Source organism: Palaemon carinicauda, chromosome 1 (genome assembly GCF_036898095.1).
Source record: "Palaemon carinicauda isolate YSFRI2023 chromosome 1, ASM3689809v2, whole genome shotgun sequence".
Taxonomy (NCBI): Eukaryota; Metazoa; Arthropoda; class Malacostraca; order Decapoda; family Palaemonidae; genus Palaemon; species Palaemon carinicauda.
In genome coordinates this window covers 288,081,075-288,108,986 of record NC_090725.1, presented here as the reverse complement: position 1 = coordinate 288,108,986, position 27,912 = coordinate 288,081,075, and the positions used below count along the sequence as shown (strand labels likewise).

At 33.7% G+C, this 27,912-nt stretch overlaps 1 protein-coding gene across 4 annotated transcripts in view; it reads right to left on the bottom strand.

Moving 5' to 3' along the window:
• The window catches only part of SNF4Agamma (SNF4/AMP-activated protein kinase gamma subunit), a 68,866-nt gene that overhangs the window by 32,398 nt on the left and 8,556 nt on the right, over positions 1–27,912 (bottom strand). For 2 of the 4 annotated variants that reach the window (XM_068391963.1, XM_068391956.1), the window contains exons 2-4: positions 13,774–14,195; positions 9,304–9,434; positions 3,810–3,890 (exon numbers count right to left, since the gene is read on the bottom strand). In XM_068391963.1, the coding sequence (XP_068248064.1) occupies positions 3,810–3,890; positions 9,304–9,434; positions 13,774–13,936 (375 nt within the window). In that variant the 5' untranslated portion in view covers positions 13,937–14,195. Of the gene's footprint in view, positions 1–3,809; positions 3,891–9,303; positions 9,435–13,773; positions 15,694–27,912 lie in introns of those variants that run through there. The other 2 variants (XM_068391940.1, XM_068391946.1) reach the window with 2 other exon arrangements.

The following is a 27,912-nucleotide window of genomic DNA, read 5'->3' as shown; positions in this document are numbered from 1 at the left end:
TCAGCAAAAAGCATACACCAAGGAGACTGATCTCTAATACCTTGTGTTACTACATCCATGACCAGATCAAATAGGTAAGGGCTCAATGCAGACCCCTGATGTAGTCCCACATTTACTGGGAAACTTTCTGTTAGGCCTATACTACTCTTAACATTTGCTTCTGCCCTTTCATACATATCTTGGGTGATTCTTACATATTTCTCAGGGACTCCCTTTTCTCTCATACATCTCCACAGCTCCTGACTTGGTACTCAATCATATGCCTTCTCCATGTCAATAAAGACCATATGTAATCCTTTCTGTTTCTACCGATGTTTTTCTATCGTCTGCCTCAAAGCAAATATTGCTTCTACAGTCCCTCTTCTAGGCCTGAATCCAAATTGTTCCTCACCAATTGTATTTTCATCTCTGAGTCTCTTCTCAATGATCTTCTCCCATATTTTCATAGTATGGCTTATCAGCTTTATGCCGCTGTAGTTGCCACATTCCTGGATGTCTCCTTTCCCCTTATAGACGGGAATGATTAGGCTTCTTCTCCATTCCTCTGGCATCTTTTCCTGATTGAAGATCTTCTACGTTAGGTCCCACAAGATATCTATGCCTTCCTCTCCAAGACTCTTCCATACCTCTACTGGTATATTATCCAGTCCTGCAGCTTTACTACTTTTCATCTTCTTTACTGCTTGCTCTACTTCTCTTCTTGTCACTCCTATGGTAACTGACTCATTTGGGAGTCCATCCTCAAATACTGTTCTTGGGTTCTCCCTATTCAATAGTCCTTTAAAATAAGTTTCCCCACCTTCTTTTAATTTCATTCTTTTCTGCTAGAACTATACCATTACTATCTTTTATTTGCTTTATCTGTGTCAGGTCTTTAGATGCAGCATCTCGGGCCTTAACAATTCGTAATATTTTCTTCTCTCCTGGTGTTTCTATCTCTTTATAGACTTCATTTAATGTCTCTGCCATAGTTTGTCTAGAAAGTGCTGAACAGCTCTTACCAGACTAAGAAATCTCTTTTTAAATGAAAGGCTTAAGGGGGCTCAGTTAAATTTCCCCAGTCATCTCTATCTTGAGCTTTTACATCAATACTTCTCCATTCATCCTCTCCTACTTTGTATTTCATAGTCCTTAGTCATGTAGGCCTGGGGATTCCAACTCTTCTAGTGCCTTGTGAAGCTCAGCTGAATATTTGGTGAACTAACCTCTCTTGGGCAATGCAAAGAGCATGCCCAAACTATCTCCATCTACCCCTCATCATGATCTCATCCACATATGGCACTCGAGTAATCTCTCTTATGGTTTCATTTCTAATCCTGTCCTGCCATCTCACCAAATTGATATATAGTATGACTTCATGCTAGTCTCATTAGTAGTTGTCCATAAAAAAAGGCACATAAGGGCCAAATTTTTGCTTGCAAACTGATGCAATACTAGTAACGAAATTCAAATTTGTAGGTTCGTACCCTTATTTGGTAGAATTCAAAGTTACTTGTAACATGAGGTTTCTATAATCATCAATTATCACTACCTTTAAAATTCCTATATATTCATTCTATTATTACATATTTAAAGACCTAGAAATTAATCTCAGACAACTGTGCACGTTGCACAAGATTTTTCATGATGCTGACCATCCTTTGCATTCATATTTTCACATTTTCATACTGTAAATTCTCCCAACACTCTTATAAACCTTTTCTACACTCTTAAACATGTTTAAACTGGTGATCAGATTTTGGAATGATCTTCCTAATCTATCAGTTATAAACCTTTTCTATGCTCTTAAACATATTCAAACTGGTGATAAGATTGTGGAATAATCTTACTAATCTTGCAGATGAATCGCTTGGACTACAAAGTTCAAACTTTCAGTAAATGCTTTTATGTGAAACAGGTTGACAGACGTCTCAATTCATAGTTTATTTAGGACAAATTATTTTAACATTGTTACTGATCTTGAAATATTTTATGTTTTATGTTCTTTATTTTTCATATACAGTATTTTTTATTCATTTCCTTATTTCCTTCTCTCATTGGGCTATTTTCCATGTTGGAGTCCAAGGTCTTGTAAAGTCCTGCTCTTTTGGGGATGAAGAACTTAGTGATGGGCAGTTCTTAGTGCTGCATTTTCTCATTCAGGACCTCCTCAGTGGTGGGTTTGTCAGCTGAGGCTGCTTCTCCATGTAGGGTCACACACATATGAGGTAGAACCTCCTTTGTAATTTATCAAACCAGCCCTTCCTGGCCTTAAATTCTGTTCTTTTGGTGTCATTGTCACCATCATCTGTAAACTTGCCGTACAGCTGCCTGGCCTACTCATGAATGGTGCTGATAACCCATCAATGATTCAAAGGGCTAATGCAGACCCTATCCCTATGATGGCCTTATTTGCTTGTTAAAAGTCACATTTTTTTTCACCATTATATATTTTGACCTTCTTGATATAGCAGAAAGTTGATTCATCAATTCCTTTATGGCAACACCCATCTGCATACCTTCTCCCTTCCTGAAGCATGTCATGAATTCTCATGTTCTCTTCTATAGTAAACATCTTCCTCTGGTGATTGGGTTTCCTACCAGAATTTGGGCGACATCATAAGGCTTGTAATAAATTCATATTTTTAAATACAAATGCAAAATAACATCACACAATACAAATAAAGATGTGGAGTGATGTCGCATTTGTACGCATAACATTGAATTGAACAAAGCTGAATGCTGTGGTCGATCCAATCAGTAACCAGGATACTGAACAGCTACTCTGATTGATCGTGTCTCTTCTATTGGCCAGTAAGAGTGCCTTGTAAGGAATCATCTGGGCAAACTAGCCCCGCCTCCAGAGTTGTGTTTTCCATGCAATATATGCAATCCTCTGTTTATTCTTCTGTATACCACTATGTATTTATTCTTTCCATATACTGTACTTTAATTACTGTGTTATACAGTGCAGTACAGGAACAGTATTTTCATTTATTTAATATATAAATTTTTAGCATGAAAATGTTTATTTTACCACAGAAATATTCAGAATCTAAAAAATCTTATACACCTATCAGCTACCAAAACTCCCACTATACAAAGAATTCTACAATAAAAGTTTACATTTATTAGCCAAAAACTATCTGCGATGTACTGACAGTATGTTTAAGTGAACTACAATACCTGTATGGTGAGGGTTAACTACAGTATAAATGAAAAGGCTATAGGCTACTTGCCATAATAATGTTACATTATACCTTAATATAAACACCTCCTGAAGAGCAAACATAAACCACATATTCTTGAAATACACCACAATTTCCTTGAAAGACCAAGGAAGGGTACAAACAAAACCCTCAGTAACGATACTAATTGTAACAACTATCAATAGACACCTACACACACTAATTTTCTTGAATTACACCACAATTTTCTTGAAAGACCAAAGAAGGGTACAAACAAAACCAATTTTAACAACTGTCAAAACACATACACACTCTATTTTTCTTGAATTACACCACAATTTTCTTGAAAGACCAAAGAAGGGTACAAACAAAACCAATTTTAACAACTGTCAAAACACATACACACTCTAATTTTATTGAATTACGCCACAATTTTCTTGAAAGACCAAATAAGAGTAACAACAAAACCCCCAGAAACATTACCAATTCTAACACCTGTCAAACAACATATATATACACACCAAAAATAATCTCTCGTTGCCAAGACAATACAGTACTCACTATTTAATCCCACACATTTCCAAACAGTCAGTAATGTCAGTTCTGTATATCACAGTGTCACTCATGACCAAAACTACTTACTTTTAGGAAGGAATTTAGTTTATCAGGAAAGTGGTGTCCACAAGTCCTACTAGGACAAGACTTTCCAAAGCGACTGTATATCTGAAAAGGTCCATAATTCATGCAAAATGCAAATCTTCATAGAGCTTGTGTAACTACTGAAGTTCACAAAATTGATGTTACCTCCTATACAGTATATACTTCTGAAAAATTACACATTTCAGAGCAGTGTACTGTTCTAATTTTTATCCAAACTCATAAAGCATTTTAACGGAAGCAAGTCCCATTTATAAATTTTCATATTACAGTATACACCTAGATAGGATGATGAATAAAACAGATACTGTAACTAGTAAAAGGCTACAATGTACCTGGAAACCAAAGATCTTTACTATGATCTACTGTATTACACTATTTCCGGCTTGCCACACAAGGCATACTGTGAGCAGTATCTCTATTGTATCTATTTGATGCAGTTCTTGATTTTAATATTTAAAAACTTTCATTTCTCATTTAAAGCTTATTCATTTCCTTGTTGGAGCCCTTATAATTGTATTATTTTGCTATTCCAAACAGGATTCCAGCCTGTCTAGTAATAACAGACATATATAAACTACATAATTTTTCATACTGTACTTCAGGATTTTCAAGAAAAGTAATAATTCTATCCTCCATATACAGTACTGTATATCTTGATGGTGGATGTAAAAATTACTCTACATGTATATTTAACTTGCTGAGGTCAAATATTTCAAATAATTAATTCTCATAGAGCTCTTGAAATGTATCCAAACTTGATCTTTCCTGTTGGTTGCAGTTTTGATATTCTCATAAAATATGTTCAGCTGTCACTTGTAGATCTATTGATATTCTCATAAAATATGTTCAGCTATCACTTGTAGATCTCTTGACATTCTCATAAAATATGTTCAGCTGTCACTTGTAGATCTACATTCTTTATGTATATAGGAAAAGTCATGTGGGTTCTTCCACAAATTTCAAAATTTTAAAGAACTATGACCAATTTAAAGAAAAACATCTTAATAATAAAATGTTTTATTTCTACTCGCCTGATAATCATATTGCTTCTCTTTAGAAGCTCGGTTCTATCAACGTTTACCCCTAAAACTATAGACTTTCCAGTTCTTTCCTTTAAATAGACTTAGGCCTCTAATAAAGTAATGAGACAATATAGCAGTTAATGGTAATACCCAATGGCTTGGGTTAGCTTTGGTATACTAATCTCCATCCTTTGCACCATTTTCTGTTTGTTAACAAGCCGCTTTTAGAGATTTCTTCTCCTGGATTTGTTTAAAACTCCAGCGTAGCTAGTTTAAGGGAATTGTCTTTGGGTGCTTATGATCCGCACTCTATAATTACTCTTAGAATGAAGAAAATCATTATACTCTAATTCTTGATTTGATTTGTCATAATAATTTCATACAGTTCATTATTTCATACAGGCTGTCATTTACGTACTTTGGATCCCATAAAATATTCCTAACGGCCATGATTATCCTCAATAAAAAAAATCTTGGCTTGTCATTCACATATTCATATACTATACTAAAAAATAAAATATAATTCACAAATTTCATAATATAAATATCAATGACAATATTTTTTAAAAAAATCAATTGATATAGAAATAGATCAAATGTCATTTAAAGATTACAATTTTGTTTTCAAAGGACATAAAGGGATAAATCAAAACTTTTTTATACCAAATCTCAAGGAGATATTTTAGGTGAAAGCCATGTTTTTTCCGCTGCTAATAAATTGCATGTAGCACACTAGAATATAATCAAAAGACAGTAATCTGTCCCAATGACTACACAATGGTGCACTGCTACAATTCAAAATATATTTGTGTGAGGTGGATATACCAATCGCTATTAAGACATTTAAAGCCTGATTAGCTTTTACTCACAGTGCGTAAAGATTTTCTCTTAAGTTTTCAAAATAAGCTCCAAGCCTCTAAATAGAGTGGACAACTCTGCAGTAAATAACATTATCCTAATATGGTGACTTGGGTATATATGACTTATGAACTTTGAACCATCAATAACTTTACATGACCTTTATAAGCATGATGATCAAAGAATTTGGAGAAAACCTCATTCTTTGAGATTAATTTTCGTTGGAAAGAATTTTGGTCACAAGGAAATTTCAGGAATGATCCAGGTTAGGGCATGTGGATAGTTGGGAAATTTCTTTGGTTTTCTGTCTCTTACGAGAGATGTCATCAACTTGTTCAATTCATCTAAAATGAAAAAGCTTTACTGAAGTTGGTCTATTAGATTTGAGAGTTACCAGTTTTCTATCAAGACAAAGGAGTTCTTGGGAGAAATTTTAATTCTACACAGATACCAGACAAAATTTTCCTCTTTGCAAATCAAATAACAGTTCTGTGGTGTCCACATAAACATACTCAGTAAGCGAGGTTCTAAATTAACACACGTATGTTCATTGAGTTCTTCTAATTTGGTTTCATATACGGAAGAACATACTGCACAGCAGTGGCTTATTGGAAACGTCCCTGCCTTGGGTTCTGCTGTACGGGAGATCAAGTCCCGCTCAAACTCGATAACTTCTTGTCTGTAACCTCCCTAGCCTCGTGAGGTAAGGATAGAGGGGGGTTTGAGAGCCTACAATATAGGTCTAATTTGGTTTCATATACGGAAGAACATACAGCACAGCAGTGGCTTATTGGAAACGTCCCTGCCTTGGGTTCTGCTGTACGGGAGATCAAGTCCCGCTCAAACTCGATAACTTCTTGTCTGTAACCTCCCTATCCTCGTGAGGTAAGGATAGAGGGGGGTTTGAGAGCCTACAATATAGGTCTACCTGCTATGTACTCATCAGAGCAAATGCTTGGCCCTCTCCTAGCTTGGATGGAGAGGTGGGCTTAGGCACTATTCATAGGGATATATGGTCATCTCTAGGGCATTGTCACTGTCCATTGCCCCTGCCAATCATGAGTGGTCTTTAAACCTTAACCTCAGAGATCTAACTTAACCAGTTCCAAAACCTCGTTCGAACAGAGGATCTATTTTCCCTGCAAGAATGAATGGGATGTATTGTACTAGAAATTGGTACCTCATCCAAGGATATTCCTATTAAGGATCATTTCTGCATAATGTATATTAATTTACAGTACTGTACATTAAAGCTCATAAAAGCATCCCCAAAACAAGAAACTATTGTAATGAAATGAATAAATATGAAATGAGGAACACTGAACTTCATCCCAGGGAGGAGAGAGGATGGCTTGAATAGAGGCTAGTGTTGTATGGAAGGGGAGTACCTCTCTCTGAAAATGTTGGATAACTACCCTTCTGAGGGTTCTTTCCTTTCTTTGCCTTTTTTTCTGGCATTAGCTGTGATTCACTTGAGGACATTTTCACTAAAAACTGATCAAGAAAATATTGTTTCTGCCTACATTTCAAAATGTTTCTGAAATGGTTAATGCATTATTATAAAATTGCCTGATCTGCTAACTACTTCTTTATCTAGATGATACCTTTCTACAAAACTGTATAACTAAGTCCATTTTACCACCATTTTCTTCACAGAATTAGGGGCTGGACACATTCCTTTCTCTTCCTCTGAGGAAATGTCCTCTTTTACAATTGTGTAAGAATAAAACCCAAAAACCACACATATTAAATCAATGAAAATGTTAATAGAATAAGGATTCATGGCTCTGAATTGAGCAAGAACTACATGTAAACAGGCTTAGTTGCCTTTGTCTTGGTTCATGCAAGTTTCTTCAAGTTGTTCAACCTAAGAATTTTTGTTTGATTTCCAAGGCAATATTCTTTAAAATAATATTTTTCTATCACCAAATCTATTCAAGCATTCACAATAATGATGTTTTATCTGCTCCCTAATTTAGACTAAAACCCACTAGTAAAATATCTACAGATTTTTTGACCTTCAATTTCTGGGCATCAATGCAACTAGACCATGTGAGTTTGGAATCAAATATCATGCACAAACACTTCGCTTCTTTTCTTAGGACAAAATAGTACCTTTCAAGGTTACAGTGTATACTTCCATGTGTCAATTCAGTACACTGCAAAATTATCAACCAATAGAGCTCTTTGCAGGAGAGATATTACTTCTACAATATTATTCGTAACAATGGCAAAACATGTAACGCCAAGTATACCTCCCTGTAGAATTCCTTCCTCTGATTTACAAGCCTAGAAACTGTGCTTCCCACTCTTACTTTTAAGTCTGTCTGATAAACGTCAATCCATGAATCTAATAAGGTTACCACAAATAGCCATTGTGTATAGTTTTTGTATTGCCTTCTATTGCTAGATGATGTCAGGTTTCATCACAGGGCTAGACTTAACTAATTTGTCTTCCTTATCTTACATTAGACTAGATTTAACTTCAATTTTGCCTGGTTACTTTTTAATACTCATGTCACTTAATCATCCTTAGAATTTAAAAGAATGTTCTATGTATCTAAAAAAAATTGCTCTTCCAAAGTGAACACAAAAATAATAAATCACATAAATTGCTTAAGCATCACCACTATTGTTTTTCCAGCTATGGATTAACCTAAAAAAGGTGAGCTCTGTCCACTGTCTTTTGTACAGTGTATTGAGAACTTTCTGCCTGAATATTGATCCAGTACAGGTCTCATTTATAGCCTTTCTCCTGGATATTCTAGAAGCATTTAATGTAATGGTCTCCATCTTGCTACTTGTTACACACTTCTACTAACAGTTGTCCGCTTCTCGTAAAATATCCAAACTATTTTTGAAATATCAACCTAAAGGTGCTTTCTAGCCTCTGAATTCTCTATAAAAGGTGATTTTTTTAATGATGTTAGGCTATCAAATTTGACTTATTGGCAAACTTTTATAAAAGTTGTCTTTTCTGAGCAGTATTATACAATACTGTACAGTACATCATTACTGAACAAACTTCCTTTCTTTGGAATAGTGGAAAATTTTCAAATCAATGAAGATATCACCTTACAATATAGAAATCGCAGGAATTATTCATGTCAAATCCCACTCATTGACAAGTTTATTACTGTAATAGTTCCTGTTTCCAATACTGTATGATACTTTCATTAAATTCAGAAAGCTATTAATGTATAAATCAAGAAATAATATTACTACAGTGTAAAAAGTTTACATATGAAGTATTACAATAACTGGCACCTGATTTACAAATCCATAACATTATTTCCTTTTTATTTTTTATTCTTTAATATGATGTAAGTCAACCCAAAGGGAAACATGCTTGTAAGCAATATCTAGTAGATGAATCACAATTTAATTCAAAACTATAACATGATTAAAGAGAAAAATAATGCTAAACAACCGTATCTCACTCGATAAATATACATGTCAGAGCCTGATAGCAGTTAATACTATAAACTCATCGAAGTTTTCCATACTGGATTTGGAGTTAAGTACTTTCAGTAGCCATGTAATTAAATCCAACATCTTTTCCTGCATGTAAGTCTAAAAATAACCTTAATACTTACCCCTCGAGAATCACGGAAAAGAATGGCAGCTTGATTAGGGTCCATCTCTCCTCGTACATAAACATTATGATGTGAGGAACCACTCCCATGTCGTCTTCTGTCAACATCCCCTGAATGCCTGCGCATTTGACCTGCAAATATTGAATCACTTTAGTATGCACACGAGAAACCAATGATTTTCAAACATTTGCTATCCAAAATCCTTGAATGTTAATAGAGTAGACTAAACAATTTTTAGTATGACTTGAAAGCTAATTTGTCACCCTAAATTCATTATACAATTGGAAGGATTTGATATTCTGCAGACTTTTCTAGAAAATTTTTGAAATTCCAAATATTCATTAAGCATGAAAGAAAGGAAATAGAAGCTACCAAAAAGAAAAACTATAATATAATTCCAACTAATTGAATTACATGGGGGTAATTATAAGATAGCATATTTAATAATTCACAATAACTTTACAATACATGAAATTGTAATAATTCCAGGAAAAATGATATATTTGACAGTACAGTTGACTGGAATCTAGAGTGAATTTCTTAATCCAGATTAATGAAGGAAGACTTCAAAAGATTTCTTCAGAAAATCTATTGCTGGACTTTAAATCAAAACAGAAACACTTTGGCAAATGGCACCTTACCTTTATATGAATGATCTACATGCTGTTCTGTATATAATGTACTACAAATACAGTTCTGTACTATGAATATCCCCACTCACACTAGGAATGTATATCAAGCGTATCATTGTATCCCAATATATAGAGTACAGGTCAAACAATGTACAGTACTTGGGCCATATCGTTGTCAAACTGTGGGTATGTAGATTTATCAAAACTGTGGGCATGTAGATTTATTTACAAAATCTATTCAGTGCAATATACAGTATATCTACAGAAAAATCCTTGCCATAGTATATTATGACTTAACTACAGCCACTCAGAAACTAATAAAAATGATAAAATCCAAAGATGAAAAGACTTCCCAATTTCTTGTACAAAGATGTATCATCTACAATAACTATACTGTATATGAGTGCACAAATAGCAATAACAAATATTTACAAATAAATTTTATAAAAAGTAACTTGTTAATACAAAGTTAAGGACTTGAATTGAGTATTAATTAATTTCCAATGTAATACTGTATCGTAAATATGAAGATACAACAATACTTTAATTATAGTAAATAGTAAAAGCACATAAAACATTTATAGGTAAGGAAACATACAAAGGATAATACTATCTTGGGCTTTGAATAGTGTGTATCAGCCTATATGGCTCAGACTTGAGTACAGTACATGTTTTACACATACAGTACGGTATAGAAGTACAGTGCTGTATATGACAATTCCCACTATTGAGGAACAGTTATTTTCTTTTACTTATATATAAGGAGAAATGGATGTATATAAACATATATACTGTACGTACATACGTAGAATACTGTACTGCATGGTAGATACAAGAAATGAAAAAGCTGACTTAGCTAAAGAAAAAAATTATTAGGGACATTCGAACAAATTTAGTAATGTACAATTCTTATTTTGGCTGAAAATGGTGGAAGATTCTCAAAAATATTTTCAAAGGATTTATTGTTGACCAGAATTGGGGCATTCATACATAATTAATTTGATTGTCCTGTCTATTAACAGAAGCTGAGACAAAGGGGTGACTATAAAATAATCTAACATTTAAATGGTATCAAATTTTTAGACCCTCATCAGAACTTCTATACAAGTATTTCTTTCTGTATTGATGACAACAATAATTCTTCTTTGGGTTTCATCTGCTGTAATTTGTTATCTAATTCATCATTACACAAATCCAGCCATTTATTCCATATAACAAAACTTCACTGATGAAAACTGTTTATGGTTATTCTTCGTTTATACATAATGTAGTCATATTTCTTGCAGCCTTGGTTACTGTGCCTGCATTTCCATTTCATTTATGTGAGAGGGACTGTAAGCAAGAGCCTCATACAACTAAATTTTGAAGCTTTCAACATACAACTAAAATGAAAACAATTTTTATATGACTGGACGAAATTCATGGCAAGGATATAAACTTTTGAATTCAAAATACACATAAAATTATATATATATAACCTGTTGTTGAAGTAGCAACCGTTACAGACCCTTTCTATTAGTTGCATGTTTGTTCTTAATCAACCTTTGTGTTAGTTGGCAAAGACAAGTGCTGTGGTTTCAGATAGAAATAGTGCACTAGGGACATTTATAAATAATACCAATTTTTTGTTCCAAGATTACTTATTGAAGGAAGGCATATGATTGAATTTTCATCATAATAGAGTCTTCTGGAAGAAGAAATATGTTCATGCCCACAGTTAACCTTACGAATCAATAAATCTTTCAAAATGTAATAGGAAATAAAAGGTAAAATGCCTCACACTAATGTACTATGAAATCCTGTGAACAATAATTTTCAAGTGTTTTGAGTATAACCTCCAGACTTATGATATTCTTCATTCTGTCTGACTATGAAACAAATAATACTATGCAATAAAGTTACCCCATTTTCATGTCATTTAAAAGAAAAGGCAAAAGCACTAATTCTGTATAGGTTCCATTTAAAGAATAAATGTAAGAGAAATAAAAGAAAAATGACCAAGAGTCCATAAAGCATAAATCAAGTGATTCAGTTAGAGATAGTGAACGTCGTTAAGAGATAACCGATATTTTAATACAAATAATCATGGTGGGACATTATAATGTTTTGGGTCATAATTCGATCACTAGATTCTATCACAAATCTATAAAAAATAAGTGTATAAATGTATTTAGAACTTGTGGAATGGATCGAGTGAATTTACTTTATTTCTTATGGGAACAATTGATATACAAAATGAGCAATTAAGGTTACGAGCTAACTCCCTGAACAAATTAAAACTTTTAAACCGTGGTACTACTGTACAGTACATATGAAACAATGTAAAACTTTCTTCAAGAACACTAGAGTAATCAACTTTTGTAGTTTTATCAAAAAAAAATTATTTTTGCAAACGAAAAATTCTCTAATATGTGACTTGGTTAACATTTAAAGTATTCAAAAAAAAAAAAAAAAAAAAAAAAAAAAAAAAAAAAAAAAAAAAAAAAAAAAAAAAAAAAAAGGTACAGTAATGCAATATACTGTAATGATAAAATTATAATAATCAAGCATAATTTACTACTATACATTAATGATACTTTTTCATTGTCCATATCCAGGTCCATTAACTTAAAGAAAACTTAGTGATGTGAAAAAATACTTGGTAGTTGAATTCTACATCAATGAAACTAAAATTAATTTACAATATCTACTTCCTCAACTTGAAAGGATATTACTTTACTATAAACTGACACTGTAAACCAAATTGTCTTTCTACAGTTTTTTTTTTTTAATTAACATTAAAAATAAAAATATCATTGAAATCTAATTAGTATTTTAAATAGTCTCCAAAATAGAATACAGTGCAATATATGAAACCAATACATCTGTTCATGCCACAATAAGGAAAGGGCCTGGAGCTAAGCAACTGATAAGAAAAAAAAAATTAATATATAATCAAAAGTATTTGAGACACCCTTAGTATTTTCCATGAATTCCCTACCCACGAACACGTAATTAATTTTCATTCCTGAATGATTAAAATTATTTAATACAAATAAGGCATACTCAACATATGAGCACAAAAAGTTTTCCATTATACAGTATAGCAAACTATGAAATTTCAACCAAAGGTATACTATACTAAATATGTTACAGTATCTTTGAGAAAAAGAAGAACATAATAAGAAAAAAATATATAACAATAATTATTCGCAAAAATAGTTCTTTCGTAAGTACAACACAGCATTTTTTCATGAGATTATGCAAACTGTACTCAACCATAAGGCTTCTGCTCTCAGTGACATACACATCCAGTTTGCAAATTTTACATTTTTTTTTCTCAGAACAAAAGCCAATTGGGTGTGTAATCAGTTTCTTTTTTCTTTTAACCTAAACTTCCCCTGAAATAAAGATGACACCCTTACCATTCTGTAGCATAAAACTTTCGAGTTCAGAATAATGTATTCAAGTAAATAAACTAATATGTTTAAACTTTGTTTTATGTGGGCATAAAACGGATCATACTGTATACAAAGTACTGCTATTGTAGATTGCCCGGCCCTTCCAACCAGACACATACAATTGTACTAACGTATATCACAGTACAGCACAGTACCCGCTTTTTGTAGATGTTTTGACAGATCACCTTCGACATATGCTTGGACATTTCCTTCAATATGTTACTAATTTATCTACCTTACACTTTGACCTTTATCATACTATCAATACTTTTATACTTAGTAGATAGACTGTACACACAATTTACAATATTATCTACTCATAATTCATATTTTTTTCCTAAAATCGGGAAATTTTGAAAATTAGCTTATCTAATTGGGTAAGCTAACAAAATACTCACCTTCTTTGATAATTTGATCATAGATGCTATAGAGCTTCTCCACGGAAGAATCCTTTTCCAGAGAACCCTTTCTGGAGGAACCCCTCCTAGAACTTCCATGGGCGTTCCCATCTGGGTCATCTGCCCAAAAGCTTTCCCAGCTGATATTGTCATCATCATCCATCAAGTGCCTAGTTGGACTCAAAAAACCTCTAGAATGTCCCTCCTCTTCTCTATGGTGTATCGATGTTCTTGATGAAGGTCCAGAAATTTCTATGCTGGTTACAAAATTTTTCTTAGAACTAATATGGGAATGTTCTCCTGGACTTCTACTGTACTGCGAAAATGCACTCAAGTGTTCACTGTGTCCGAATTGTTTCAGCCCCGGGTTGGGAGATACACTTCGCACTAAAGGAGATTCAATAAGAGGCCTATGGGGAGACCTAGAAAGAGATCTTTGATTCAACAAATGTTCATAGCGCGAAGGGGCGTGGATGGGAGAGAGAGAGGCGTTCGGAGGGGCGTGGATGGGAGAGAGAGAGGCGTTAAGGCTTTTATTTTCGCGAACGGGCATTTTGAGTTTGAGACGAGACTTTGGCCTAGAAATACGGATGTGTGGTGGTTTTGTGGTCCCATTATTGGGATGAGCATTGTGATTTTCATCGTTTTCCTTATTGGCTTCAGAGACCCACTCTCTAGGGCTCTGATGTTCATCTTCACTTTCACTGTAACTACTCTCACTACAACTACTGCTTGAAGTACTATCTGTGACACTATACCTTCGAGAATTATTTGGAAGACCTGCATTCGAAACATTATGTCCGCTGCCTCCATACCGTAGGGCAGGCATCCCAGATGAGCCATCTGCATTAGGAACACCCAATAAGTTAGCTCTCGGTCTCGGCCGAGCTATTGGTTGGTACACAGGCCATGGCTCTGGAGTGAGAGGGCGAGATGCTTGTTTCTCGGCCTTAGGCTTTCTTGGAGGATCGGGTGTTTTGGATCGACCTGGCTTGAGAGACAGAGAAAATCGCCTTGGCGACGGCACTCTAATATTAAGTGATGGAATCTGCACCGGTGGTGATCGCTCATTGTCTAAACCCACATCACTACCATGGTCACTCGAAATCGAATTTGCACGACTGCGTCTCTTCAGCTGATGATGGTGGTAATAGTCCAAAGGATGCAACAAGTTATGCAAAATTTGGCTACCACGACGCCCCTTCACCGAATGGGAGTCTTTGTCATCCCCCCCAAAGGACCTGACACTTCCACAAGGGCTGCTTGGCCTGAAGGGTGATGGGATACCATCGGGAAATGGGAAAGGGTTTTCCTTATCACTTGTCCCCGTATCTGGAGTACAGATAATGGGGATGTTAGGATACCCTGCAAAAGCTGGACTGTCTGGCGCAGCCATGACGTCCCACAAGTAACCAGCGAACACACTAAGAGTCCCACCTTCACGCTACCCACCACTACTCCTAGGACACCGACCTGAAGGAACGTCAACAAGGTGATCTCCATCGAGTTAGCGGTTAACCTTGGTGGGGAGAACCTGGCTATGACAGCATGGGATGCCCTAACCTATGTAGGATGCGTGGCTACGGGTGCCGGTTGCCGAGGAGTCCCCACGGTGGGACCCAACCAGGTGATGCTTTCAGACAGAGGAGGACTCAGCTTCCACAAAGGACATCCTGAGAGAGCCTTTCCCAAAAAAGCTTTTTAAGTTTTAAACCCGGGGAAGGAGAAACTTATCGATTGCTATAAGAATGATTAGTCACAAAGGCAGAAGCACTTCATAAAAGTTATATAATAAGAAGTTAAGCTTCTTGACAAATGTCAGTCGATGTGCAAGACAATGCAAGTTCAGCGTTTGACAGGAACGGCAGAGAAATGTGTTAACAGCGCAAGAGCAGAAGCCACACTGTCTTCTTTCACTAATACGATAGCCTTGCATGCCAACACACGCGCACACACACACACACTGCCATCTCTAGCAACTTCGTTCACTCACCCAATCATCAACACAACACAGCATCAAGATCTACCCAAAAAAACCTACATGCAGTTGGCAAGAACGTCTTGTAGCATGAGGTGATACCTCTCAATATGTGAAAAAAAAAACAATTCATATGTTCAAAATGCCAAGAAATTTACCTTTATAATAATATGCAAGGTGTAATATATATTAATTAATATGTATAGTTTATCATCTTCCCCTTTCAATCTTAAAAAGTACGATTTGAAATCCAAAGATAATGATAAAAATGAAAATATGAAATTGCATAATGAATTTTCATCAGCAATACACAAACAACAACAAAAAATTCTTGCGAGAATTCAGTTCGCGAGCAGAATGTATCTTAAAAGAAAAACAGACAAGTCAAGAGTTGCCTAACCACATAAACGAAAGTAATTTGTTCTTCTCTCCATGTTAAATATTATTATGCATTTCGGTAATACTATCAAATTGTGAATTTAGAAAATAAATTGTAATGCCGAAACTCATAAGCCATTATCCTATTCCTAATTCATTTATATAATCAATTCGGTAGTTGATAACTACCTTTGGTGGTCCAGGATAAACCGGACTTCGCCACAATGCAATCTGCTAAGGCAACGATGTCCTGAGAATTTTAAAGTGAAAATGTGCAAATTTTGTTCCATAAATCAATTAACAAGTACGCATCACCCTACACAATAAAAATGGCGTAAATATAAATTATAAAGGACAAAAGTGACAAAAGATTATTTGAATATAACACTCTTGAGAAACACAGAGAAAAACCGAAATATTTCCTATTATAACGGATTATAAAGTCAATATGCATATCTATGAAGTCCACTTTCCTAATATTTTAAAGGACATTCATTCGATATCGGAATCAAGACATAACTATATTATGTTCATTATAATGTTTTAGTGACCGAAGGCTTTTAGTCAAATAACGCTTACAGTAATGTATTACTATTAAGTAATCTATTTTGACTACACGATACGGAATCATGAGAACTAACAAAAAGTAGAGAAATCACAGATTATATATATATATATATATATATATATATATATATATATATATATATATATATATATATATATATATATTACAAAAAAAGCAGAAGGGAGAGAAGATGATGGATTGACGAACTAAGAAGTTTGTGTGTGTGGGGACTGGCATAGAAAGACCATAAACAGGCGCAAATGGAACGGCATTTCTGAGGCCTTTGTTCTCAGCAATGGACAAGTAAATATAAATACCTATATTTCATCTTAATCACCTATATATATATATATATATATATAGGATGGTTCACAAAGAGTAAAGCCCTTTGGTCTCTCAGCGCATCTGAAGGAGTGAGGTCGCCTGGCCTTCAAATCATAACTTAGATTTGCGTTAGCCAAACACCATTTTCCTTAATTTCCACAGATGTTCATACTCACTTACATCTGTAAAAATAGCAACGTGCCCCTCCCCCAAAAACACGTATACATACATACACACACACACACACACACACATATATATATATATATACACACATATATATATATATATATATATAAAATATGTATATGACCATAAAAGGTAAAGTGAAAAGATTTAATTGGAGTTAGAACTTTCGTTAATAATGATTCATCTTCCTCTGGCTAGGATTAAGTCACACAATTTGTTGGTATTAGACAAAGACAATAATCCAGGTTAATGACATTATCCAAGAAATATCGTCGAATCCTTCTTAATTAACCAAGCCCTATTTTGTTTTCCAGTAATCCTGTATTATCCTCTTTCCCAAAACTGACTTATCTGGAATCATCAAGAAACTAGCAGTGTGGGATATCATTCTCCTGTATAAATACAATATCAACGTATACTTATTTTCATTGCGAGTCCGTTGGTGTCACTAATAAGACGAAGGTCCTATCAAGTCTTTTTATTCTTCCTTCATGACTATAATATATATATATATATATATATATAGATATATATATAGATAGATAGATATATATATATATAGATATAGATATATACATATAAATATATATATATACATATATATATATATATATATAGAGAGAGAGAGAGAGAGAGAGAGAGAGAGAGAGAGAGAGAGCCTGATTTTTTTCTATTTTATTGAGAATTTACAGTATATTATATAGGCAAATTTATCTAGCATTTCCATATCTTCTCTTAGGTTCTCACACAGCAAACGAGGGGCGACCTTCCATAGTTCCACTGCATCTAATGTTCTTCTAACGCTGCCCTGATTAAACTTACTCGCCAAATGTACTTCATAATACAATTTTCCAGTTTTTAAACTTCATTTCTAACACCAAAATATTTAATTCTCCAGTTGTCCAAGTCGCCAGTTCATGGCACGCTGCACTTCAGCCCTGAATTCTTAACAATATAAATGTAGCTTTAACTGACCTTTCACAAGGCAGCAAACAGTGACTGGACATACGTTTACTGTTGACCCAAAACTTTACCTTTTTGGCGACCATTAGCAAAACAGGTCTTGGCTACTGATAAATGGGAAACGAAGTGTTTTATTACTCAATCGGATACTTTTCGTCAGATCACCACAGCCGGATTGTTACTTCCTTGAGAAAAAAAAAAGAAAATTTGTACCTGCTGCAGAATATCTTTCCACATCATAAAATGTTTCATCTCCTCTTAGATAATTATCTACTGCTAATCTTTAATTGTATAACTTGGTACAGTATATTCATGCTCTAATATCCTTACATTATGCATTCCCACTAATAAGCAAAATACCTCTTTACAACAAAAATGATTTCTTGTTTTTAAAGGAATCTTATTCTTCCGAGTCATGTGTTTTTCCCTATGAATCCTTTTCATCACAAATGAATCGTTCTTCAGCTCATCAATTGCCATGCCGACTCTATTCCTTTTAAAGGCTTTAAAGGCCGGTCATGAATGGCAGAGGCCAGGGGCAGTGACTTTGCCCTATCAAGCAGGACAATGCCCTAGAGACTGACCATATATACATATGATCAGCACCCAAGCCCCCTCTCCACCCAAGCTAGACCAAGGAGGGTCAGGCAATGGCTGCGGACGACTCGGCAGATAGACCTATAGGCTCCCCAAAGGATGGCGAGATTGCAGCGATCAAAAAATTTATGAGCTTGAAAGGGAAACCCTAGTCTGGCGTTCACCAGTCAGCGACGTTACCACATCGGCCACCACAACCATTCTTAAGAGCCAGTTTTTCTTCTAAAATTATTCTCTCAGCCCTTCCAAAATTCCAGATCTTGTGGCTTTGTGGAAACTTCAGTAGGCTTTGGAAATATTGGAAAAGGTACTGGAGAAGAAAGTCTGGTAAAGTGGCTGCAATTGATATTTTGTTTTTATTTGGTTTCTTTTCAGAGATATTCTCAACAGACAGACAATCTATAAAAAGGGCAGCTGCATGAAAAAAATAATATAATTGTGGTTATTGAGAAGTCATTTTGCAAAGTACCAAGACCACCAACGAGATCAATCATCGTGATGGAAGAGATAATGAGAAAACTCAACGAGATAGCGATGCTAGTACAATATATCATAATACAGGATCTAGAGTAAAATAATTGGCAGGTGTATCAGAAGAATAATATATATTCTAAACCTATAAGTCAGAAATCATGAGTCCTTCACTGTTTATCATAGCAACGGAAGACTCTACAAAGGAATGTAGATAGCTGCTTATACGTAACATTGTATTAATAGTAAGGTGAATGGCCAGAGTGCAGATGACATATCCTACTTTAAGTTATGAAGTTGCAGGGAGACAGTGACCCGCACCAGGAAAATAAAACTCCGATTTGAAAGGAGGTCTGGAAATGTGACGAGAAGATAAGAGTTAGAAAAAAAACTGTATAACTTAGTGAAAAAGAAATGGTAGCGAAATAATTTCCATCCAAAACGATTTACGAATAGACTTTTTTATTGGAAGAATTATTTTTAAAACTGAAGAGACTACGACTGTTGAAAACAGAATTCTTTCACAATAAAGATACCAAAATACAAAATAAAAATTTTTTTTTCTTTTAAATAGGAGTGATTCTCCAGTTTCAAGTAAGTTAATAAAACTAAGCAAACAAGTAATGGTATCCTTTAAAAAAAATTAGCTGAGAATTAGACAAACACACGACAGAATCCTCTATTTCCAATAATCAATGTGAATTAGACCAAATGGTGGAGAAAATTTTCGTAAATTGAAGGGTGAGAATGGAAAAGTCGAGAAAAAAATTTTCTATCTCAAATAGGATCCGAGAACAGGACACGAAGGAAAGACGTATTAGCTTTCGAACACGGGATACTAACAAGAGACAAAATGTTGAAGGAATTTTTATCTTTCTCAAATAAAGGACGAGAATTGGTAGTTTCTTGAAAATTCTAATTTTAATTTTAAAAGTTTCTAGACAAATGCAAAAACTGCAGAGGAATTTTCTCTTCCAAATAAGAGACCCCAAAAGACAAACAGGCGAAAGTATTCCAACCTGACTTCCACAGTTCAAATGAACCATGGTTCAAAATAACCTACTGTATAATGCTTGGAACAGCTGGTTATTAACCACCCACCCCAACGAAGCTGAGAGGAAGATGTATTTTTGCCCTTATTGTCCATTTGTCTGTTTGTTTGTGAAAAAAACTTCCTGGCCACAATTTTACTTACAGTAGTGAAACTTTCGGGGATTAATTGTTATGTTGAGACGTGGAAGTGATTCAATTTTGAAAGTCCTAGGTCAAGGCCAAGCAAAAGGTCGACTGAAATAAGCTGCCGTGGCGGAGGTCTGCACTCAAATCGCACAATATATTTCAACCGACAACAAGGAGCGGGATTATAAAAATAACCAAAAGATGAGCAAAGTGTAACATATCAAAATCTGAAGCTTTTTATATTTCTAACAAAAGCAAAAGCTTAAGGATTAAAGTTGAAATTAGCAGTTTATCCACGTAAGTGTAATGTCATCTGCAGAGAGGAAATTCAATGACTTGTGACACTACTTTTTTTAATGGGTATTTGGTGTATATTTTATGATGGAAGATGATACCAAAAGAATCTTTTTTTACTATATTTTTCGTTCGCAATCTCAGGTTAAATTTCGATCTAAAACGGGCTCTATTTACAAGTATTTAAAACGAGTTTGACTGCACTACACCTCACTCATCCAACGATCTTGCAATTTTCAGTATTATTATTATTATTATTATTATTATTATTATTATTATTATTATTATTATTATTATTATTATTATTATTATTATTAGCCAAGCTACAACCCTAGTAGGAAAAGCAAGATGCTATATATCCAAGGGCTCCAACAGGGAAAAATAGCCCAGTGAGGAAAAGAAACAAGGAAATAAATAAACGATATAAGTAATGAAAAATAAAAGTAAAATATCTAAAAGACATTAACAACATTAAAACAGATAATTCCTAAATCTAATCGACCAGACAAATTCAATATTGAGTTGGACTAGTTACGTATCCTCTATAGAAACGTTATCAACTGCAAACCTGATTTCCTAAAAAGTTATCTTTTTTTTATTCCAACTCGTGTCATTACTTTCCTTCTTTTGCAGCTCAAAAAAAAAAAAAAAAAAAAAAAAAAAAAAAAAAAAAAAAAAAAAAAAAAAAAAAACCATACTCCTTACCTTTATCATTCAATATACATCCCTGTACAAGCATTTTTATTGTAAAATAACCCTTTGTATAAATACAGATTGAGTTACCGATGCATCTAATTATAGATGTGAGCGTGTGAGCACGAGCGCTCTCCTATGCAACACAACCCTTTTATAACCATCATTAACATCCACCACTTAAAAATATAATCGTCTTTGATAATGAAGCCTTGACGTCATCGTGATCCTCCTTGTTACCATATAAAAGAGAATCCCTAAATCCTTTAACATCTTTTCAGACCCTGACCTTTTGCAATGGACATCTTGTGCAACAGCATTCATCTTCTGAATCTCTTGGAGCAGTGAAATTGCAGATATTGAAATGACTGACTCATGGAGTTTATTTTAGAGGAATAACTCCGAATAAGGATAACCTTTTTGCAAAATATTTGTCAATACATACAAGATCGTGAAGAGATGCATATATGGATGAACTGATCTATGGATGAGGGCTACGCAGTACAGCGTTAGGGACTGTGAGGCAACTCAGCGCCTTGAGATTCATTTATGTAAAATAATAAATTTCGATATATATATATATATATATATATATATATATATATATATATATATATATATATATATATATATATATATATATATATATATATATATATCATTTATCAAGTGGAGGGTTACCAGGGCGATTTTTCTCTTTTGGACTAAACCAAATTTAGTGAGAATTACTGCATGACTTGCGTGGCGCACCGTCGAAGTGTGGCTAATAATAATAATAATAATAATAATAATAATAATAATAATAATAATAATAAAAATACTCATTATTATTATGAAAATAAATCTCTGACATTTGTTACAATAAAATAAATGATTAGAAACATGATTACGAAGTATGTTTGAATCCTGCCATTAATCAAGGGAAGATTGGATTGATCAATATTCAAGTTTTAAAAAATACCCTAAATTACTTATAAAAACTCTCGGAAGGTCAAATTTCACTTTTATTTAAACCAATATAAAGATCTTACGTTGCAACAATAAGGCCGGCGCCAACTACTTGACCTGATAGAACAAAGCTTCCAGAATTAGTGAAATATATTACAAAGACAATGAGCACGTGAGAAAAAAGAAAAAAAAAGAGTTGGATTACAGACAAAGGTCTCGGAACGTTAGAAAAAGGTGATTACTGTAGTTTGACGTCATCTAGTTGACAAGAGGAAAGCTCTTTATTGAGTGTCCTCATCATGAATATGAAAATACCCTCGAAGCTTTTCTACTAAAAAGGTGTGAAAACTGTTGAATATATTTCAAGTTGAACGAGGCTGATATTAAACGAGATTTAATGTTCAAAAGAAATCATTTCAGAGGTTTAAAATCTGGTCAAGACTCTCCTTTCATATGATATAATAATCGAAGTGTAAGTAATCATGGTAAAATGTGACTCTCTCTCTCTCTCTCTCTCTCTCTCTCTCTCTCTCTCTCTCTCTCTCTCTCTCTCTCTCTCTCTCTCTCTCTCTCATATATATATATATATATATATATATATATATATATATATATATATATATATATATATTCCCCTCTCGTAGAATAAGTGGCAATACGAAAAATGAGTTATAATCTGAAACACACAGATATATATATATATATATATATATATATATATATATATATATATATATATATATATATATATATATATATATATATATATATATATATATTTTCCAGCCGCGAGATTATTTTTCGTTTCATCATGTGAGACATTCACGCCAAGATAGCAAATTCTTCAAAAATTTAAAATCCGAGGAATATTTCTCCATGCTCAGAAAAACCTACCATAATGTAACCGGCCACCCCCCCCCCCCCCGGCCCCTACTCAATTCCACCATCCCCGGCGGATCGACATTCTTACCTTTCAACCAAACTATCGTTGCATGCATTAGGATTTGCAATTCAACAAATCCTTATTCCAGAAAGCTTATTGGTTAAATTATATCACATATCACGTACTTGTGTAGATACTCCATTCATTTCCTTGTGTGTGTGTGTGTGTGTATGTACTTACATACATACACACAGACACACACACACACATATATATATAAATATATATATATATATATATATATATATATATATATGTATATATATATATATATATATATATATATATATATATATATATATATATATATATATATATATATATATATATATATATATATATATATATATATATATATATATATATATATATATATATATATATATATATATATATATATATATATATATATATATATATATATATATATATATATATATATATATATATATATTCAAATAAGCCATATATATTTTGATATATTAATGTCTGGATTCTCTTAACGACCTCGGGATCAAAGCCCCAGGCGAAATCTCACAAAGACAAGAGCTTGGCTCCTTCGTGGCCGAATGGGTTAGTCACTGTCTATATAAGCTTGCCGACCAGGGTTCGATTCCCGGCCGGAGCCAAGCTCTTGTCTTTGTGAGATTTCGCCTGGGGCTTTGATCCCGAGGTCGTTAAGAGAATCCAGACATTAATATATCAAAATATATATGGCTTATTTGAATATGAAAAACACGTAAAAATGTGCAAAATTTATCACATATATATATATATATATATATATATATATATATATATATATATATATATATATATATATATATATATACACCATATGAGTATACATATCTATCTATATAATACATACACACACATATATATATATAAATATATATATATATATATATATATATATATATATATATATATATATATATATATATGTGTGTGTGTGTGTGTGTGTGTGTAAGTGTGTGTGTATATGAATATAGTGAATGTGTGTAAATCTGAGAGAAAACTCTTATTTATAAAAAGTAAAAAAAAATTGTTAAGCTACCCAATAAAACTTATCGAGATCGAGCTGAGGTAAGTCCAATAAGAAATGGTGAGAAATGTTAGCTATCGGTTTTCCTGGGTGTTCTCCAAATGGAAAAATCATTTCGAAGTTTTACCGACTTAAATTTGCTCACTTGACATTACTTTGATCATTATCGTAATCATTCAAAATATTCATATGGATGCATGAATAAACAAACCAAAATATGATACGGAAAAATTGACACCATGAACTTATAACATGAAGCTGAAAACGTAATAAATCTGCTTTTAAATTATTCTAAATTTTTCCATTTATTTTCATTTAAGGTTTAAGGCTAGGACCAGGGAGGGCCAGGCAATGGCACCAGATGGCTAAACAGGTAGACCTACAGGCTCCCTTAAACTCCACCCCTTGCTCAAAAGGATAGTGGGCTCGAGTTAGTCTCGAACCCCTATCCAAAAGATTGCCAAACAAGTACGTTTCCAATAGGCTACCACAGGTCTCAATGTCCTAAGACTTATTTCCCCTCTGCTATAATGTTTATTTGTTCTAAAATAGGTACAACTGTGTATTTAAGGTCGTGAAACACATTTATAACAAAGCGATGTTCACAATACTTCTAAGACTGTGTGTTTCGCAGCTTTATAATAAGGCGAATAGTAGATCTTACACCTCAAGTGAAGCTGGGAAACGTGTGCCACTTCACAGTTCAACTCGGATTAATCGCAAGAGAGGCGCTAAAGACGATGACCTGAACTGAATTCCACGTCACCAGAAAGAATCTCGGGCATGTTAAAGGTTTATCTTAGAATTTAATCCCCATTTTGTTTGAAAATAATTCTATTCTATGATTAACATGATTTGTTTTTAAAGATATGAATTCTCTTAAATATAATCATCCCCCTCGTGAACTTCCGTGAGTTAATATCCCGGGGATTTCATATGGATTTAATAATGATAATAATAAGTTATGCTAAAAAATAATAGATCCTGAAATCGTGTTTTGCATGTGGGTTTTTTGGCAAACAAACCAAATAAACTAAGCCGTTTTATTATCTGTGTACAACAGCATTCGTTAAATTTTTAGACAAGCTGTGTTCTAAATTTAAAGAATTTTTCCCATCTACCCAAGCTACAACTGACTGTTCATAGGTCCACACGTCCCACTCCATGAATTCTGATTCCATTGTGGTCCAACTAGGTTGCCTGTCCTAGAAGTGTTTTGCTGGATAACCGGGTTGAACCCACCTTTACAAATCACAGCTGACCACAGCATACTAATGTAAGTACGTGATGTAAGGGTTAACTAAGTTTAGGTCAGTCAGTAATACCAACTGGTTGCTCTAGAAAGTCTAGAAGAGCCCGTGCATTATGCAGCTGAATTTAACTAAAGATAATAGTTGTCAAGTATAATATTACTACTTCCATTATTATTTTATATTTTTTTTTCAATGTTATTAATTTCCAGCAATTCAAATGCTACAGGCCAGAAAGAAACAGTATTGGATATTGTAGAAATGGGAGAGAAAAGGGAGAGACGAAGAGGAAAAAATCAAGAAAAAATAATAACAATAACTGATATTAAACAATGAAATACCAAAGCATCAGAGTACAAGAACATTGAAAACATTTTCCCCCAGGTTCAACAGAACTTGTTCAACGTAGTCTAGTCGTGGATACAGTCACCAACAGTATTTGCAGCCAATGGATGCATTGGCAAATCGAGAAGTTGGAAATATCTGGTATATTCAATCCCTCGGTATGCTATTCATCTCTCCTCAGAGGAGAAGGAAGAAGGAGGATTAAGAGGTGTAAAACAGGTGCCAATTTGCCTAAGAAGTCTGCCGGATGGCACGTGCTCCTCACATAGAGCTTGGGTTGCATCTAACGCACCTGAGAGTCCACGGCGGAAGTTATAAACTGACGAAAACGTAATATAATATAAAAGTATATGAGGAATTCACGTGTAGAGCAAATCACGTAGTTTCTTAGTTATACCTGCCTACATAAAAATGCCCACATTTATGTAGCAACTGAGGAAAATACGAGAACTCAACTGACAAACTCGGGTAACTACAGAACTTTCGTCATGACAACCTACCCTAAAATGTCATGTCCCTTTACTCTTAATTTCCCGAGGATTTTAATTAAGAATATTTTTATCTATGTGTTTATAACAAAATAATTTTATTTACTCGTTATTTCTAGTCAAGATTTCTCACTTGATATTATTATTATTATTATTATTATTATTATTATTATTATTATTATTATTATTATTATTATTATTACTAGCAAAACTACAACCCTAGTTGGAAAACCAAGATGCTGTAGCATCTTGGTTTTCCAACTAGGGTTGTAGTTTAGCTAGTAATAAGGGCTCCAACAGGGAAAAATAGCCAAGTGAGGAAAGGAAATAAGGATATAATAAACATGAGAAGTAATAAACAAATAAAATAGAATATTTTAAGAACAGTAACAACATTAAAATAAATCTTTTATAAAAAAAAAAAAACAAGAGGAAGAGAAATAGAATGGAATAGTGTGCCTGAGTGTACCCTCAATCAAGTTAATGACCCCTAAAGCTTGAACCATTATAATTCAAGAATTTTTTTTTTCTATTTATATCAATGAATAATTATCTTTCGAAAATGACTCAATAAGCGTAACAAAATCTGGCGGCAAGACTTTAGGGGAAAATAACCTGAACTAAATAAGCCAAAATAGAAAAGATAATCGGCCACACTCGCTACCTGAAAGGTTCAGTCAGTATATTTTGTCGTTGGCCTCAATTTCATTTGAGCACTGTACAACTCAGCCACATTGACTTCATATTTGTATGTTTGTCTGAAGCTAAATACTTTTATTTTGAACTGTATTAAGTGTTCACAAATCGTTCAATGGACCAATGTACAAGAATTTCATTTTTTATCATATTTATATAGTTCCAGAGGTAGTAGCTAGAATATATACTGTATACATATATATATATATATATATATATATATATATATATATATATATATATATATATATATATATATATATATATAGATAGATAGATAGATAGATAGATAGATAGATAGATAGATAGATATGAAGATTCTTGAATGTGGTGAAAGGGTTTGCGTATCTCCATGACCAACAAAGCTGTACTAGTCAGGGTCACCCCTACTAGGTTGGTTTGCTCTGAGCCATCAGACTAAAGTCTCCCAGCAACACCGATCCGCAGTGTCCAGCGTGGTTATGAAACTGGCCAAAGGCAAGAAATGACTAAGGATACGTCTGAAACATTTGTATGGCAATGAACTAGAAAAGGCTGTATTTGTTGTTATTTTTAAATATATATATACACACATATATATAAACATATATATGTGTGTGTATATACACACACACGCATATATATATATATATATATATATATATATATATATATATATATATATATATATATATACTCTAGCTACTACCTCATATTGCAAAGGATGGTAAAAGATTTGAATAGAAAAGCAGAAATGTTCAATGAAAATGCTGGGACAACAAATAAGGGTTATGGACAACCCTCAAGA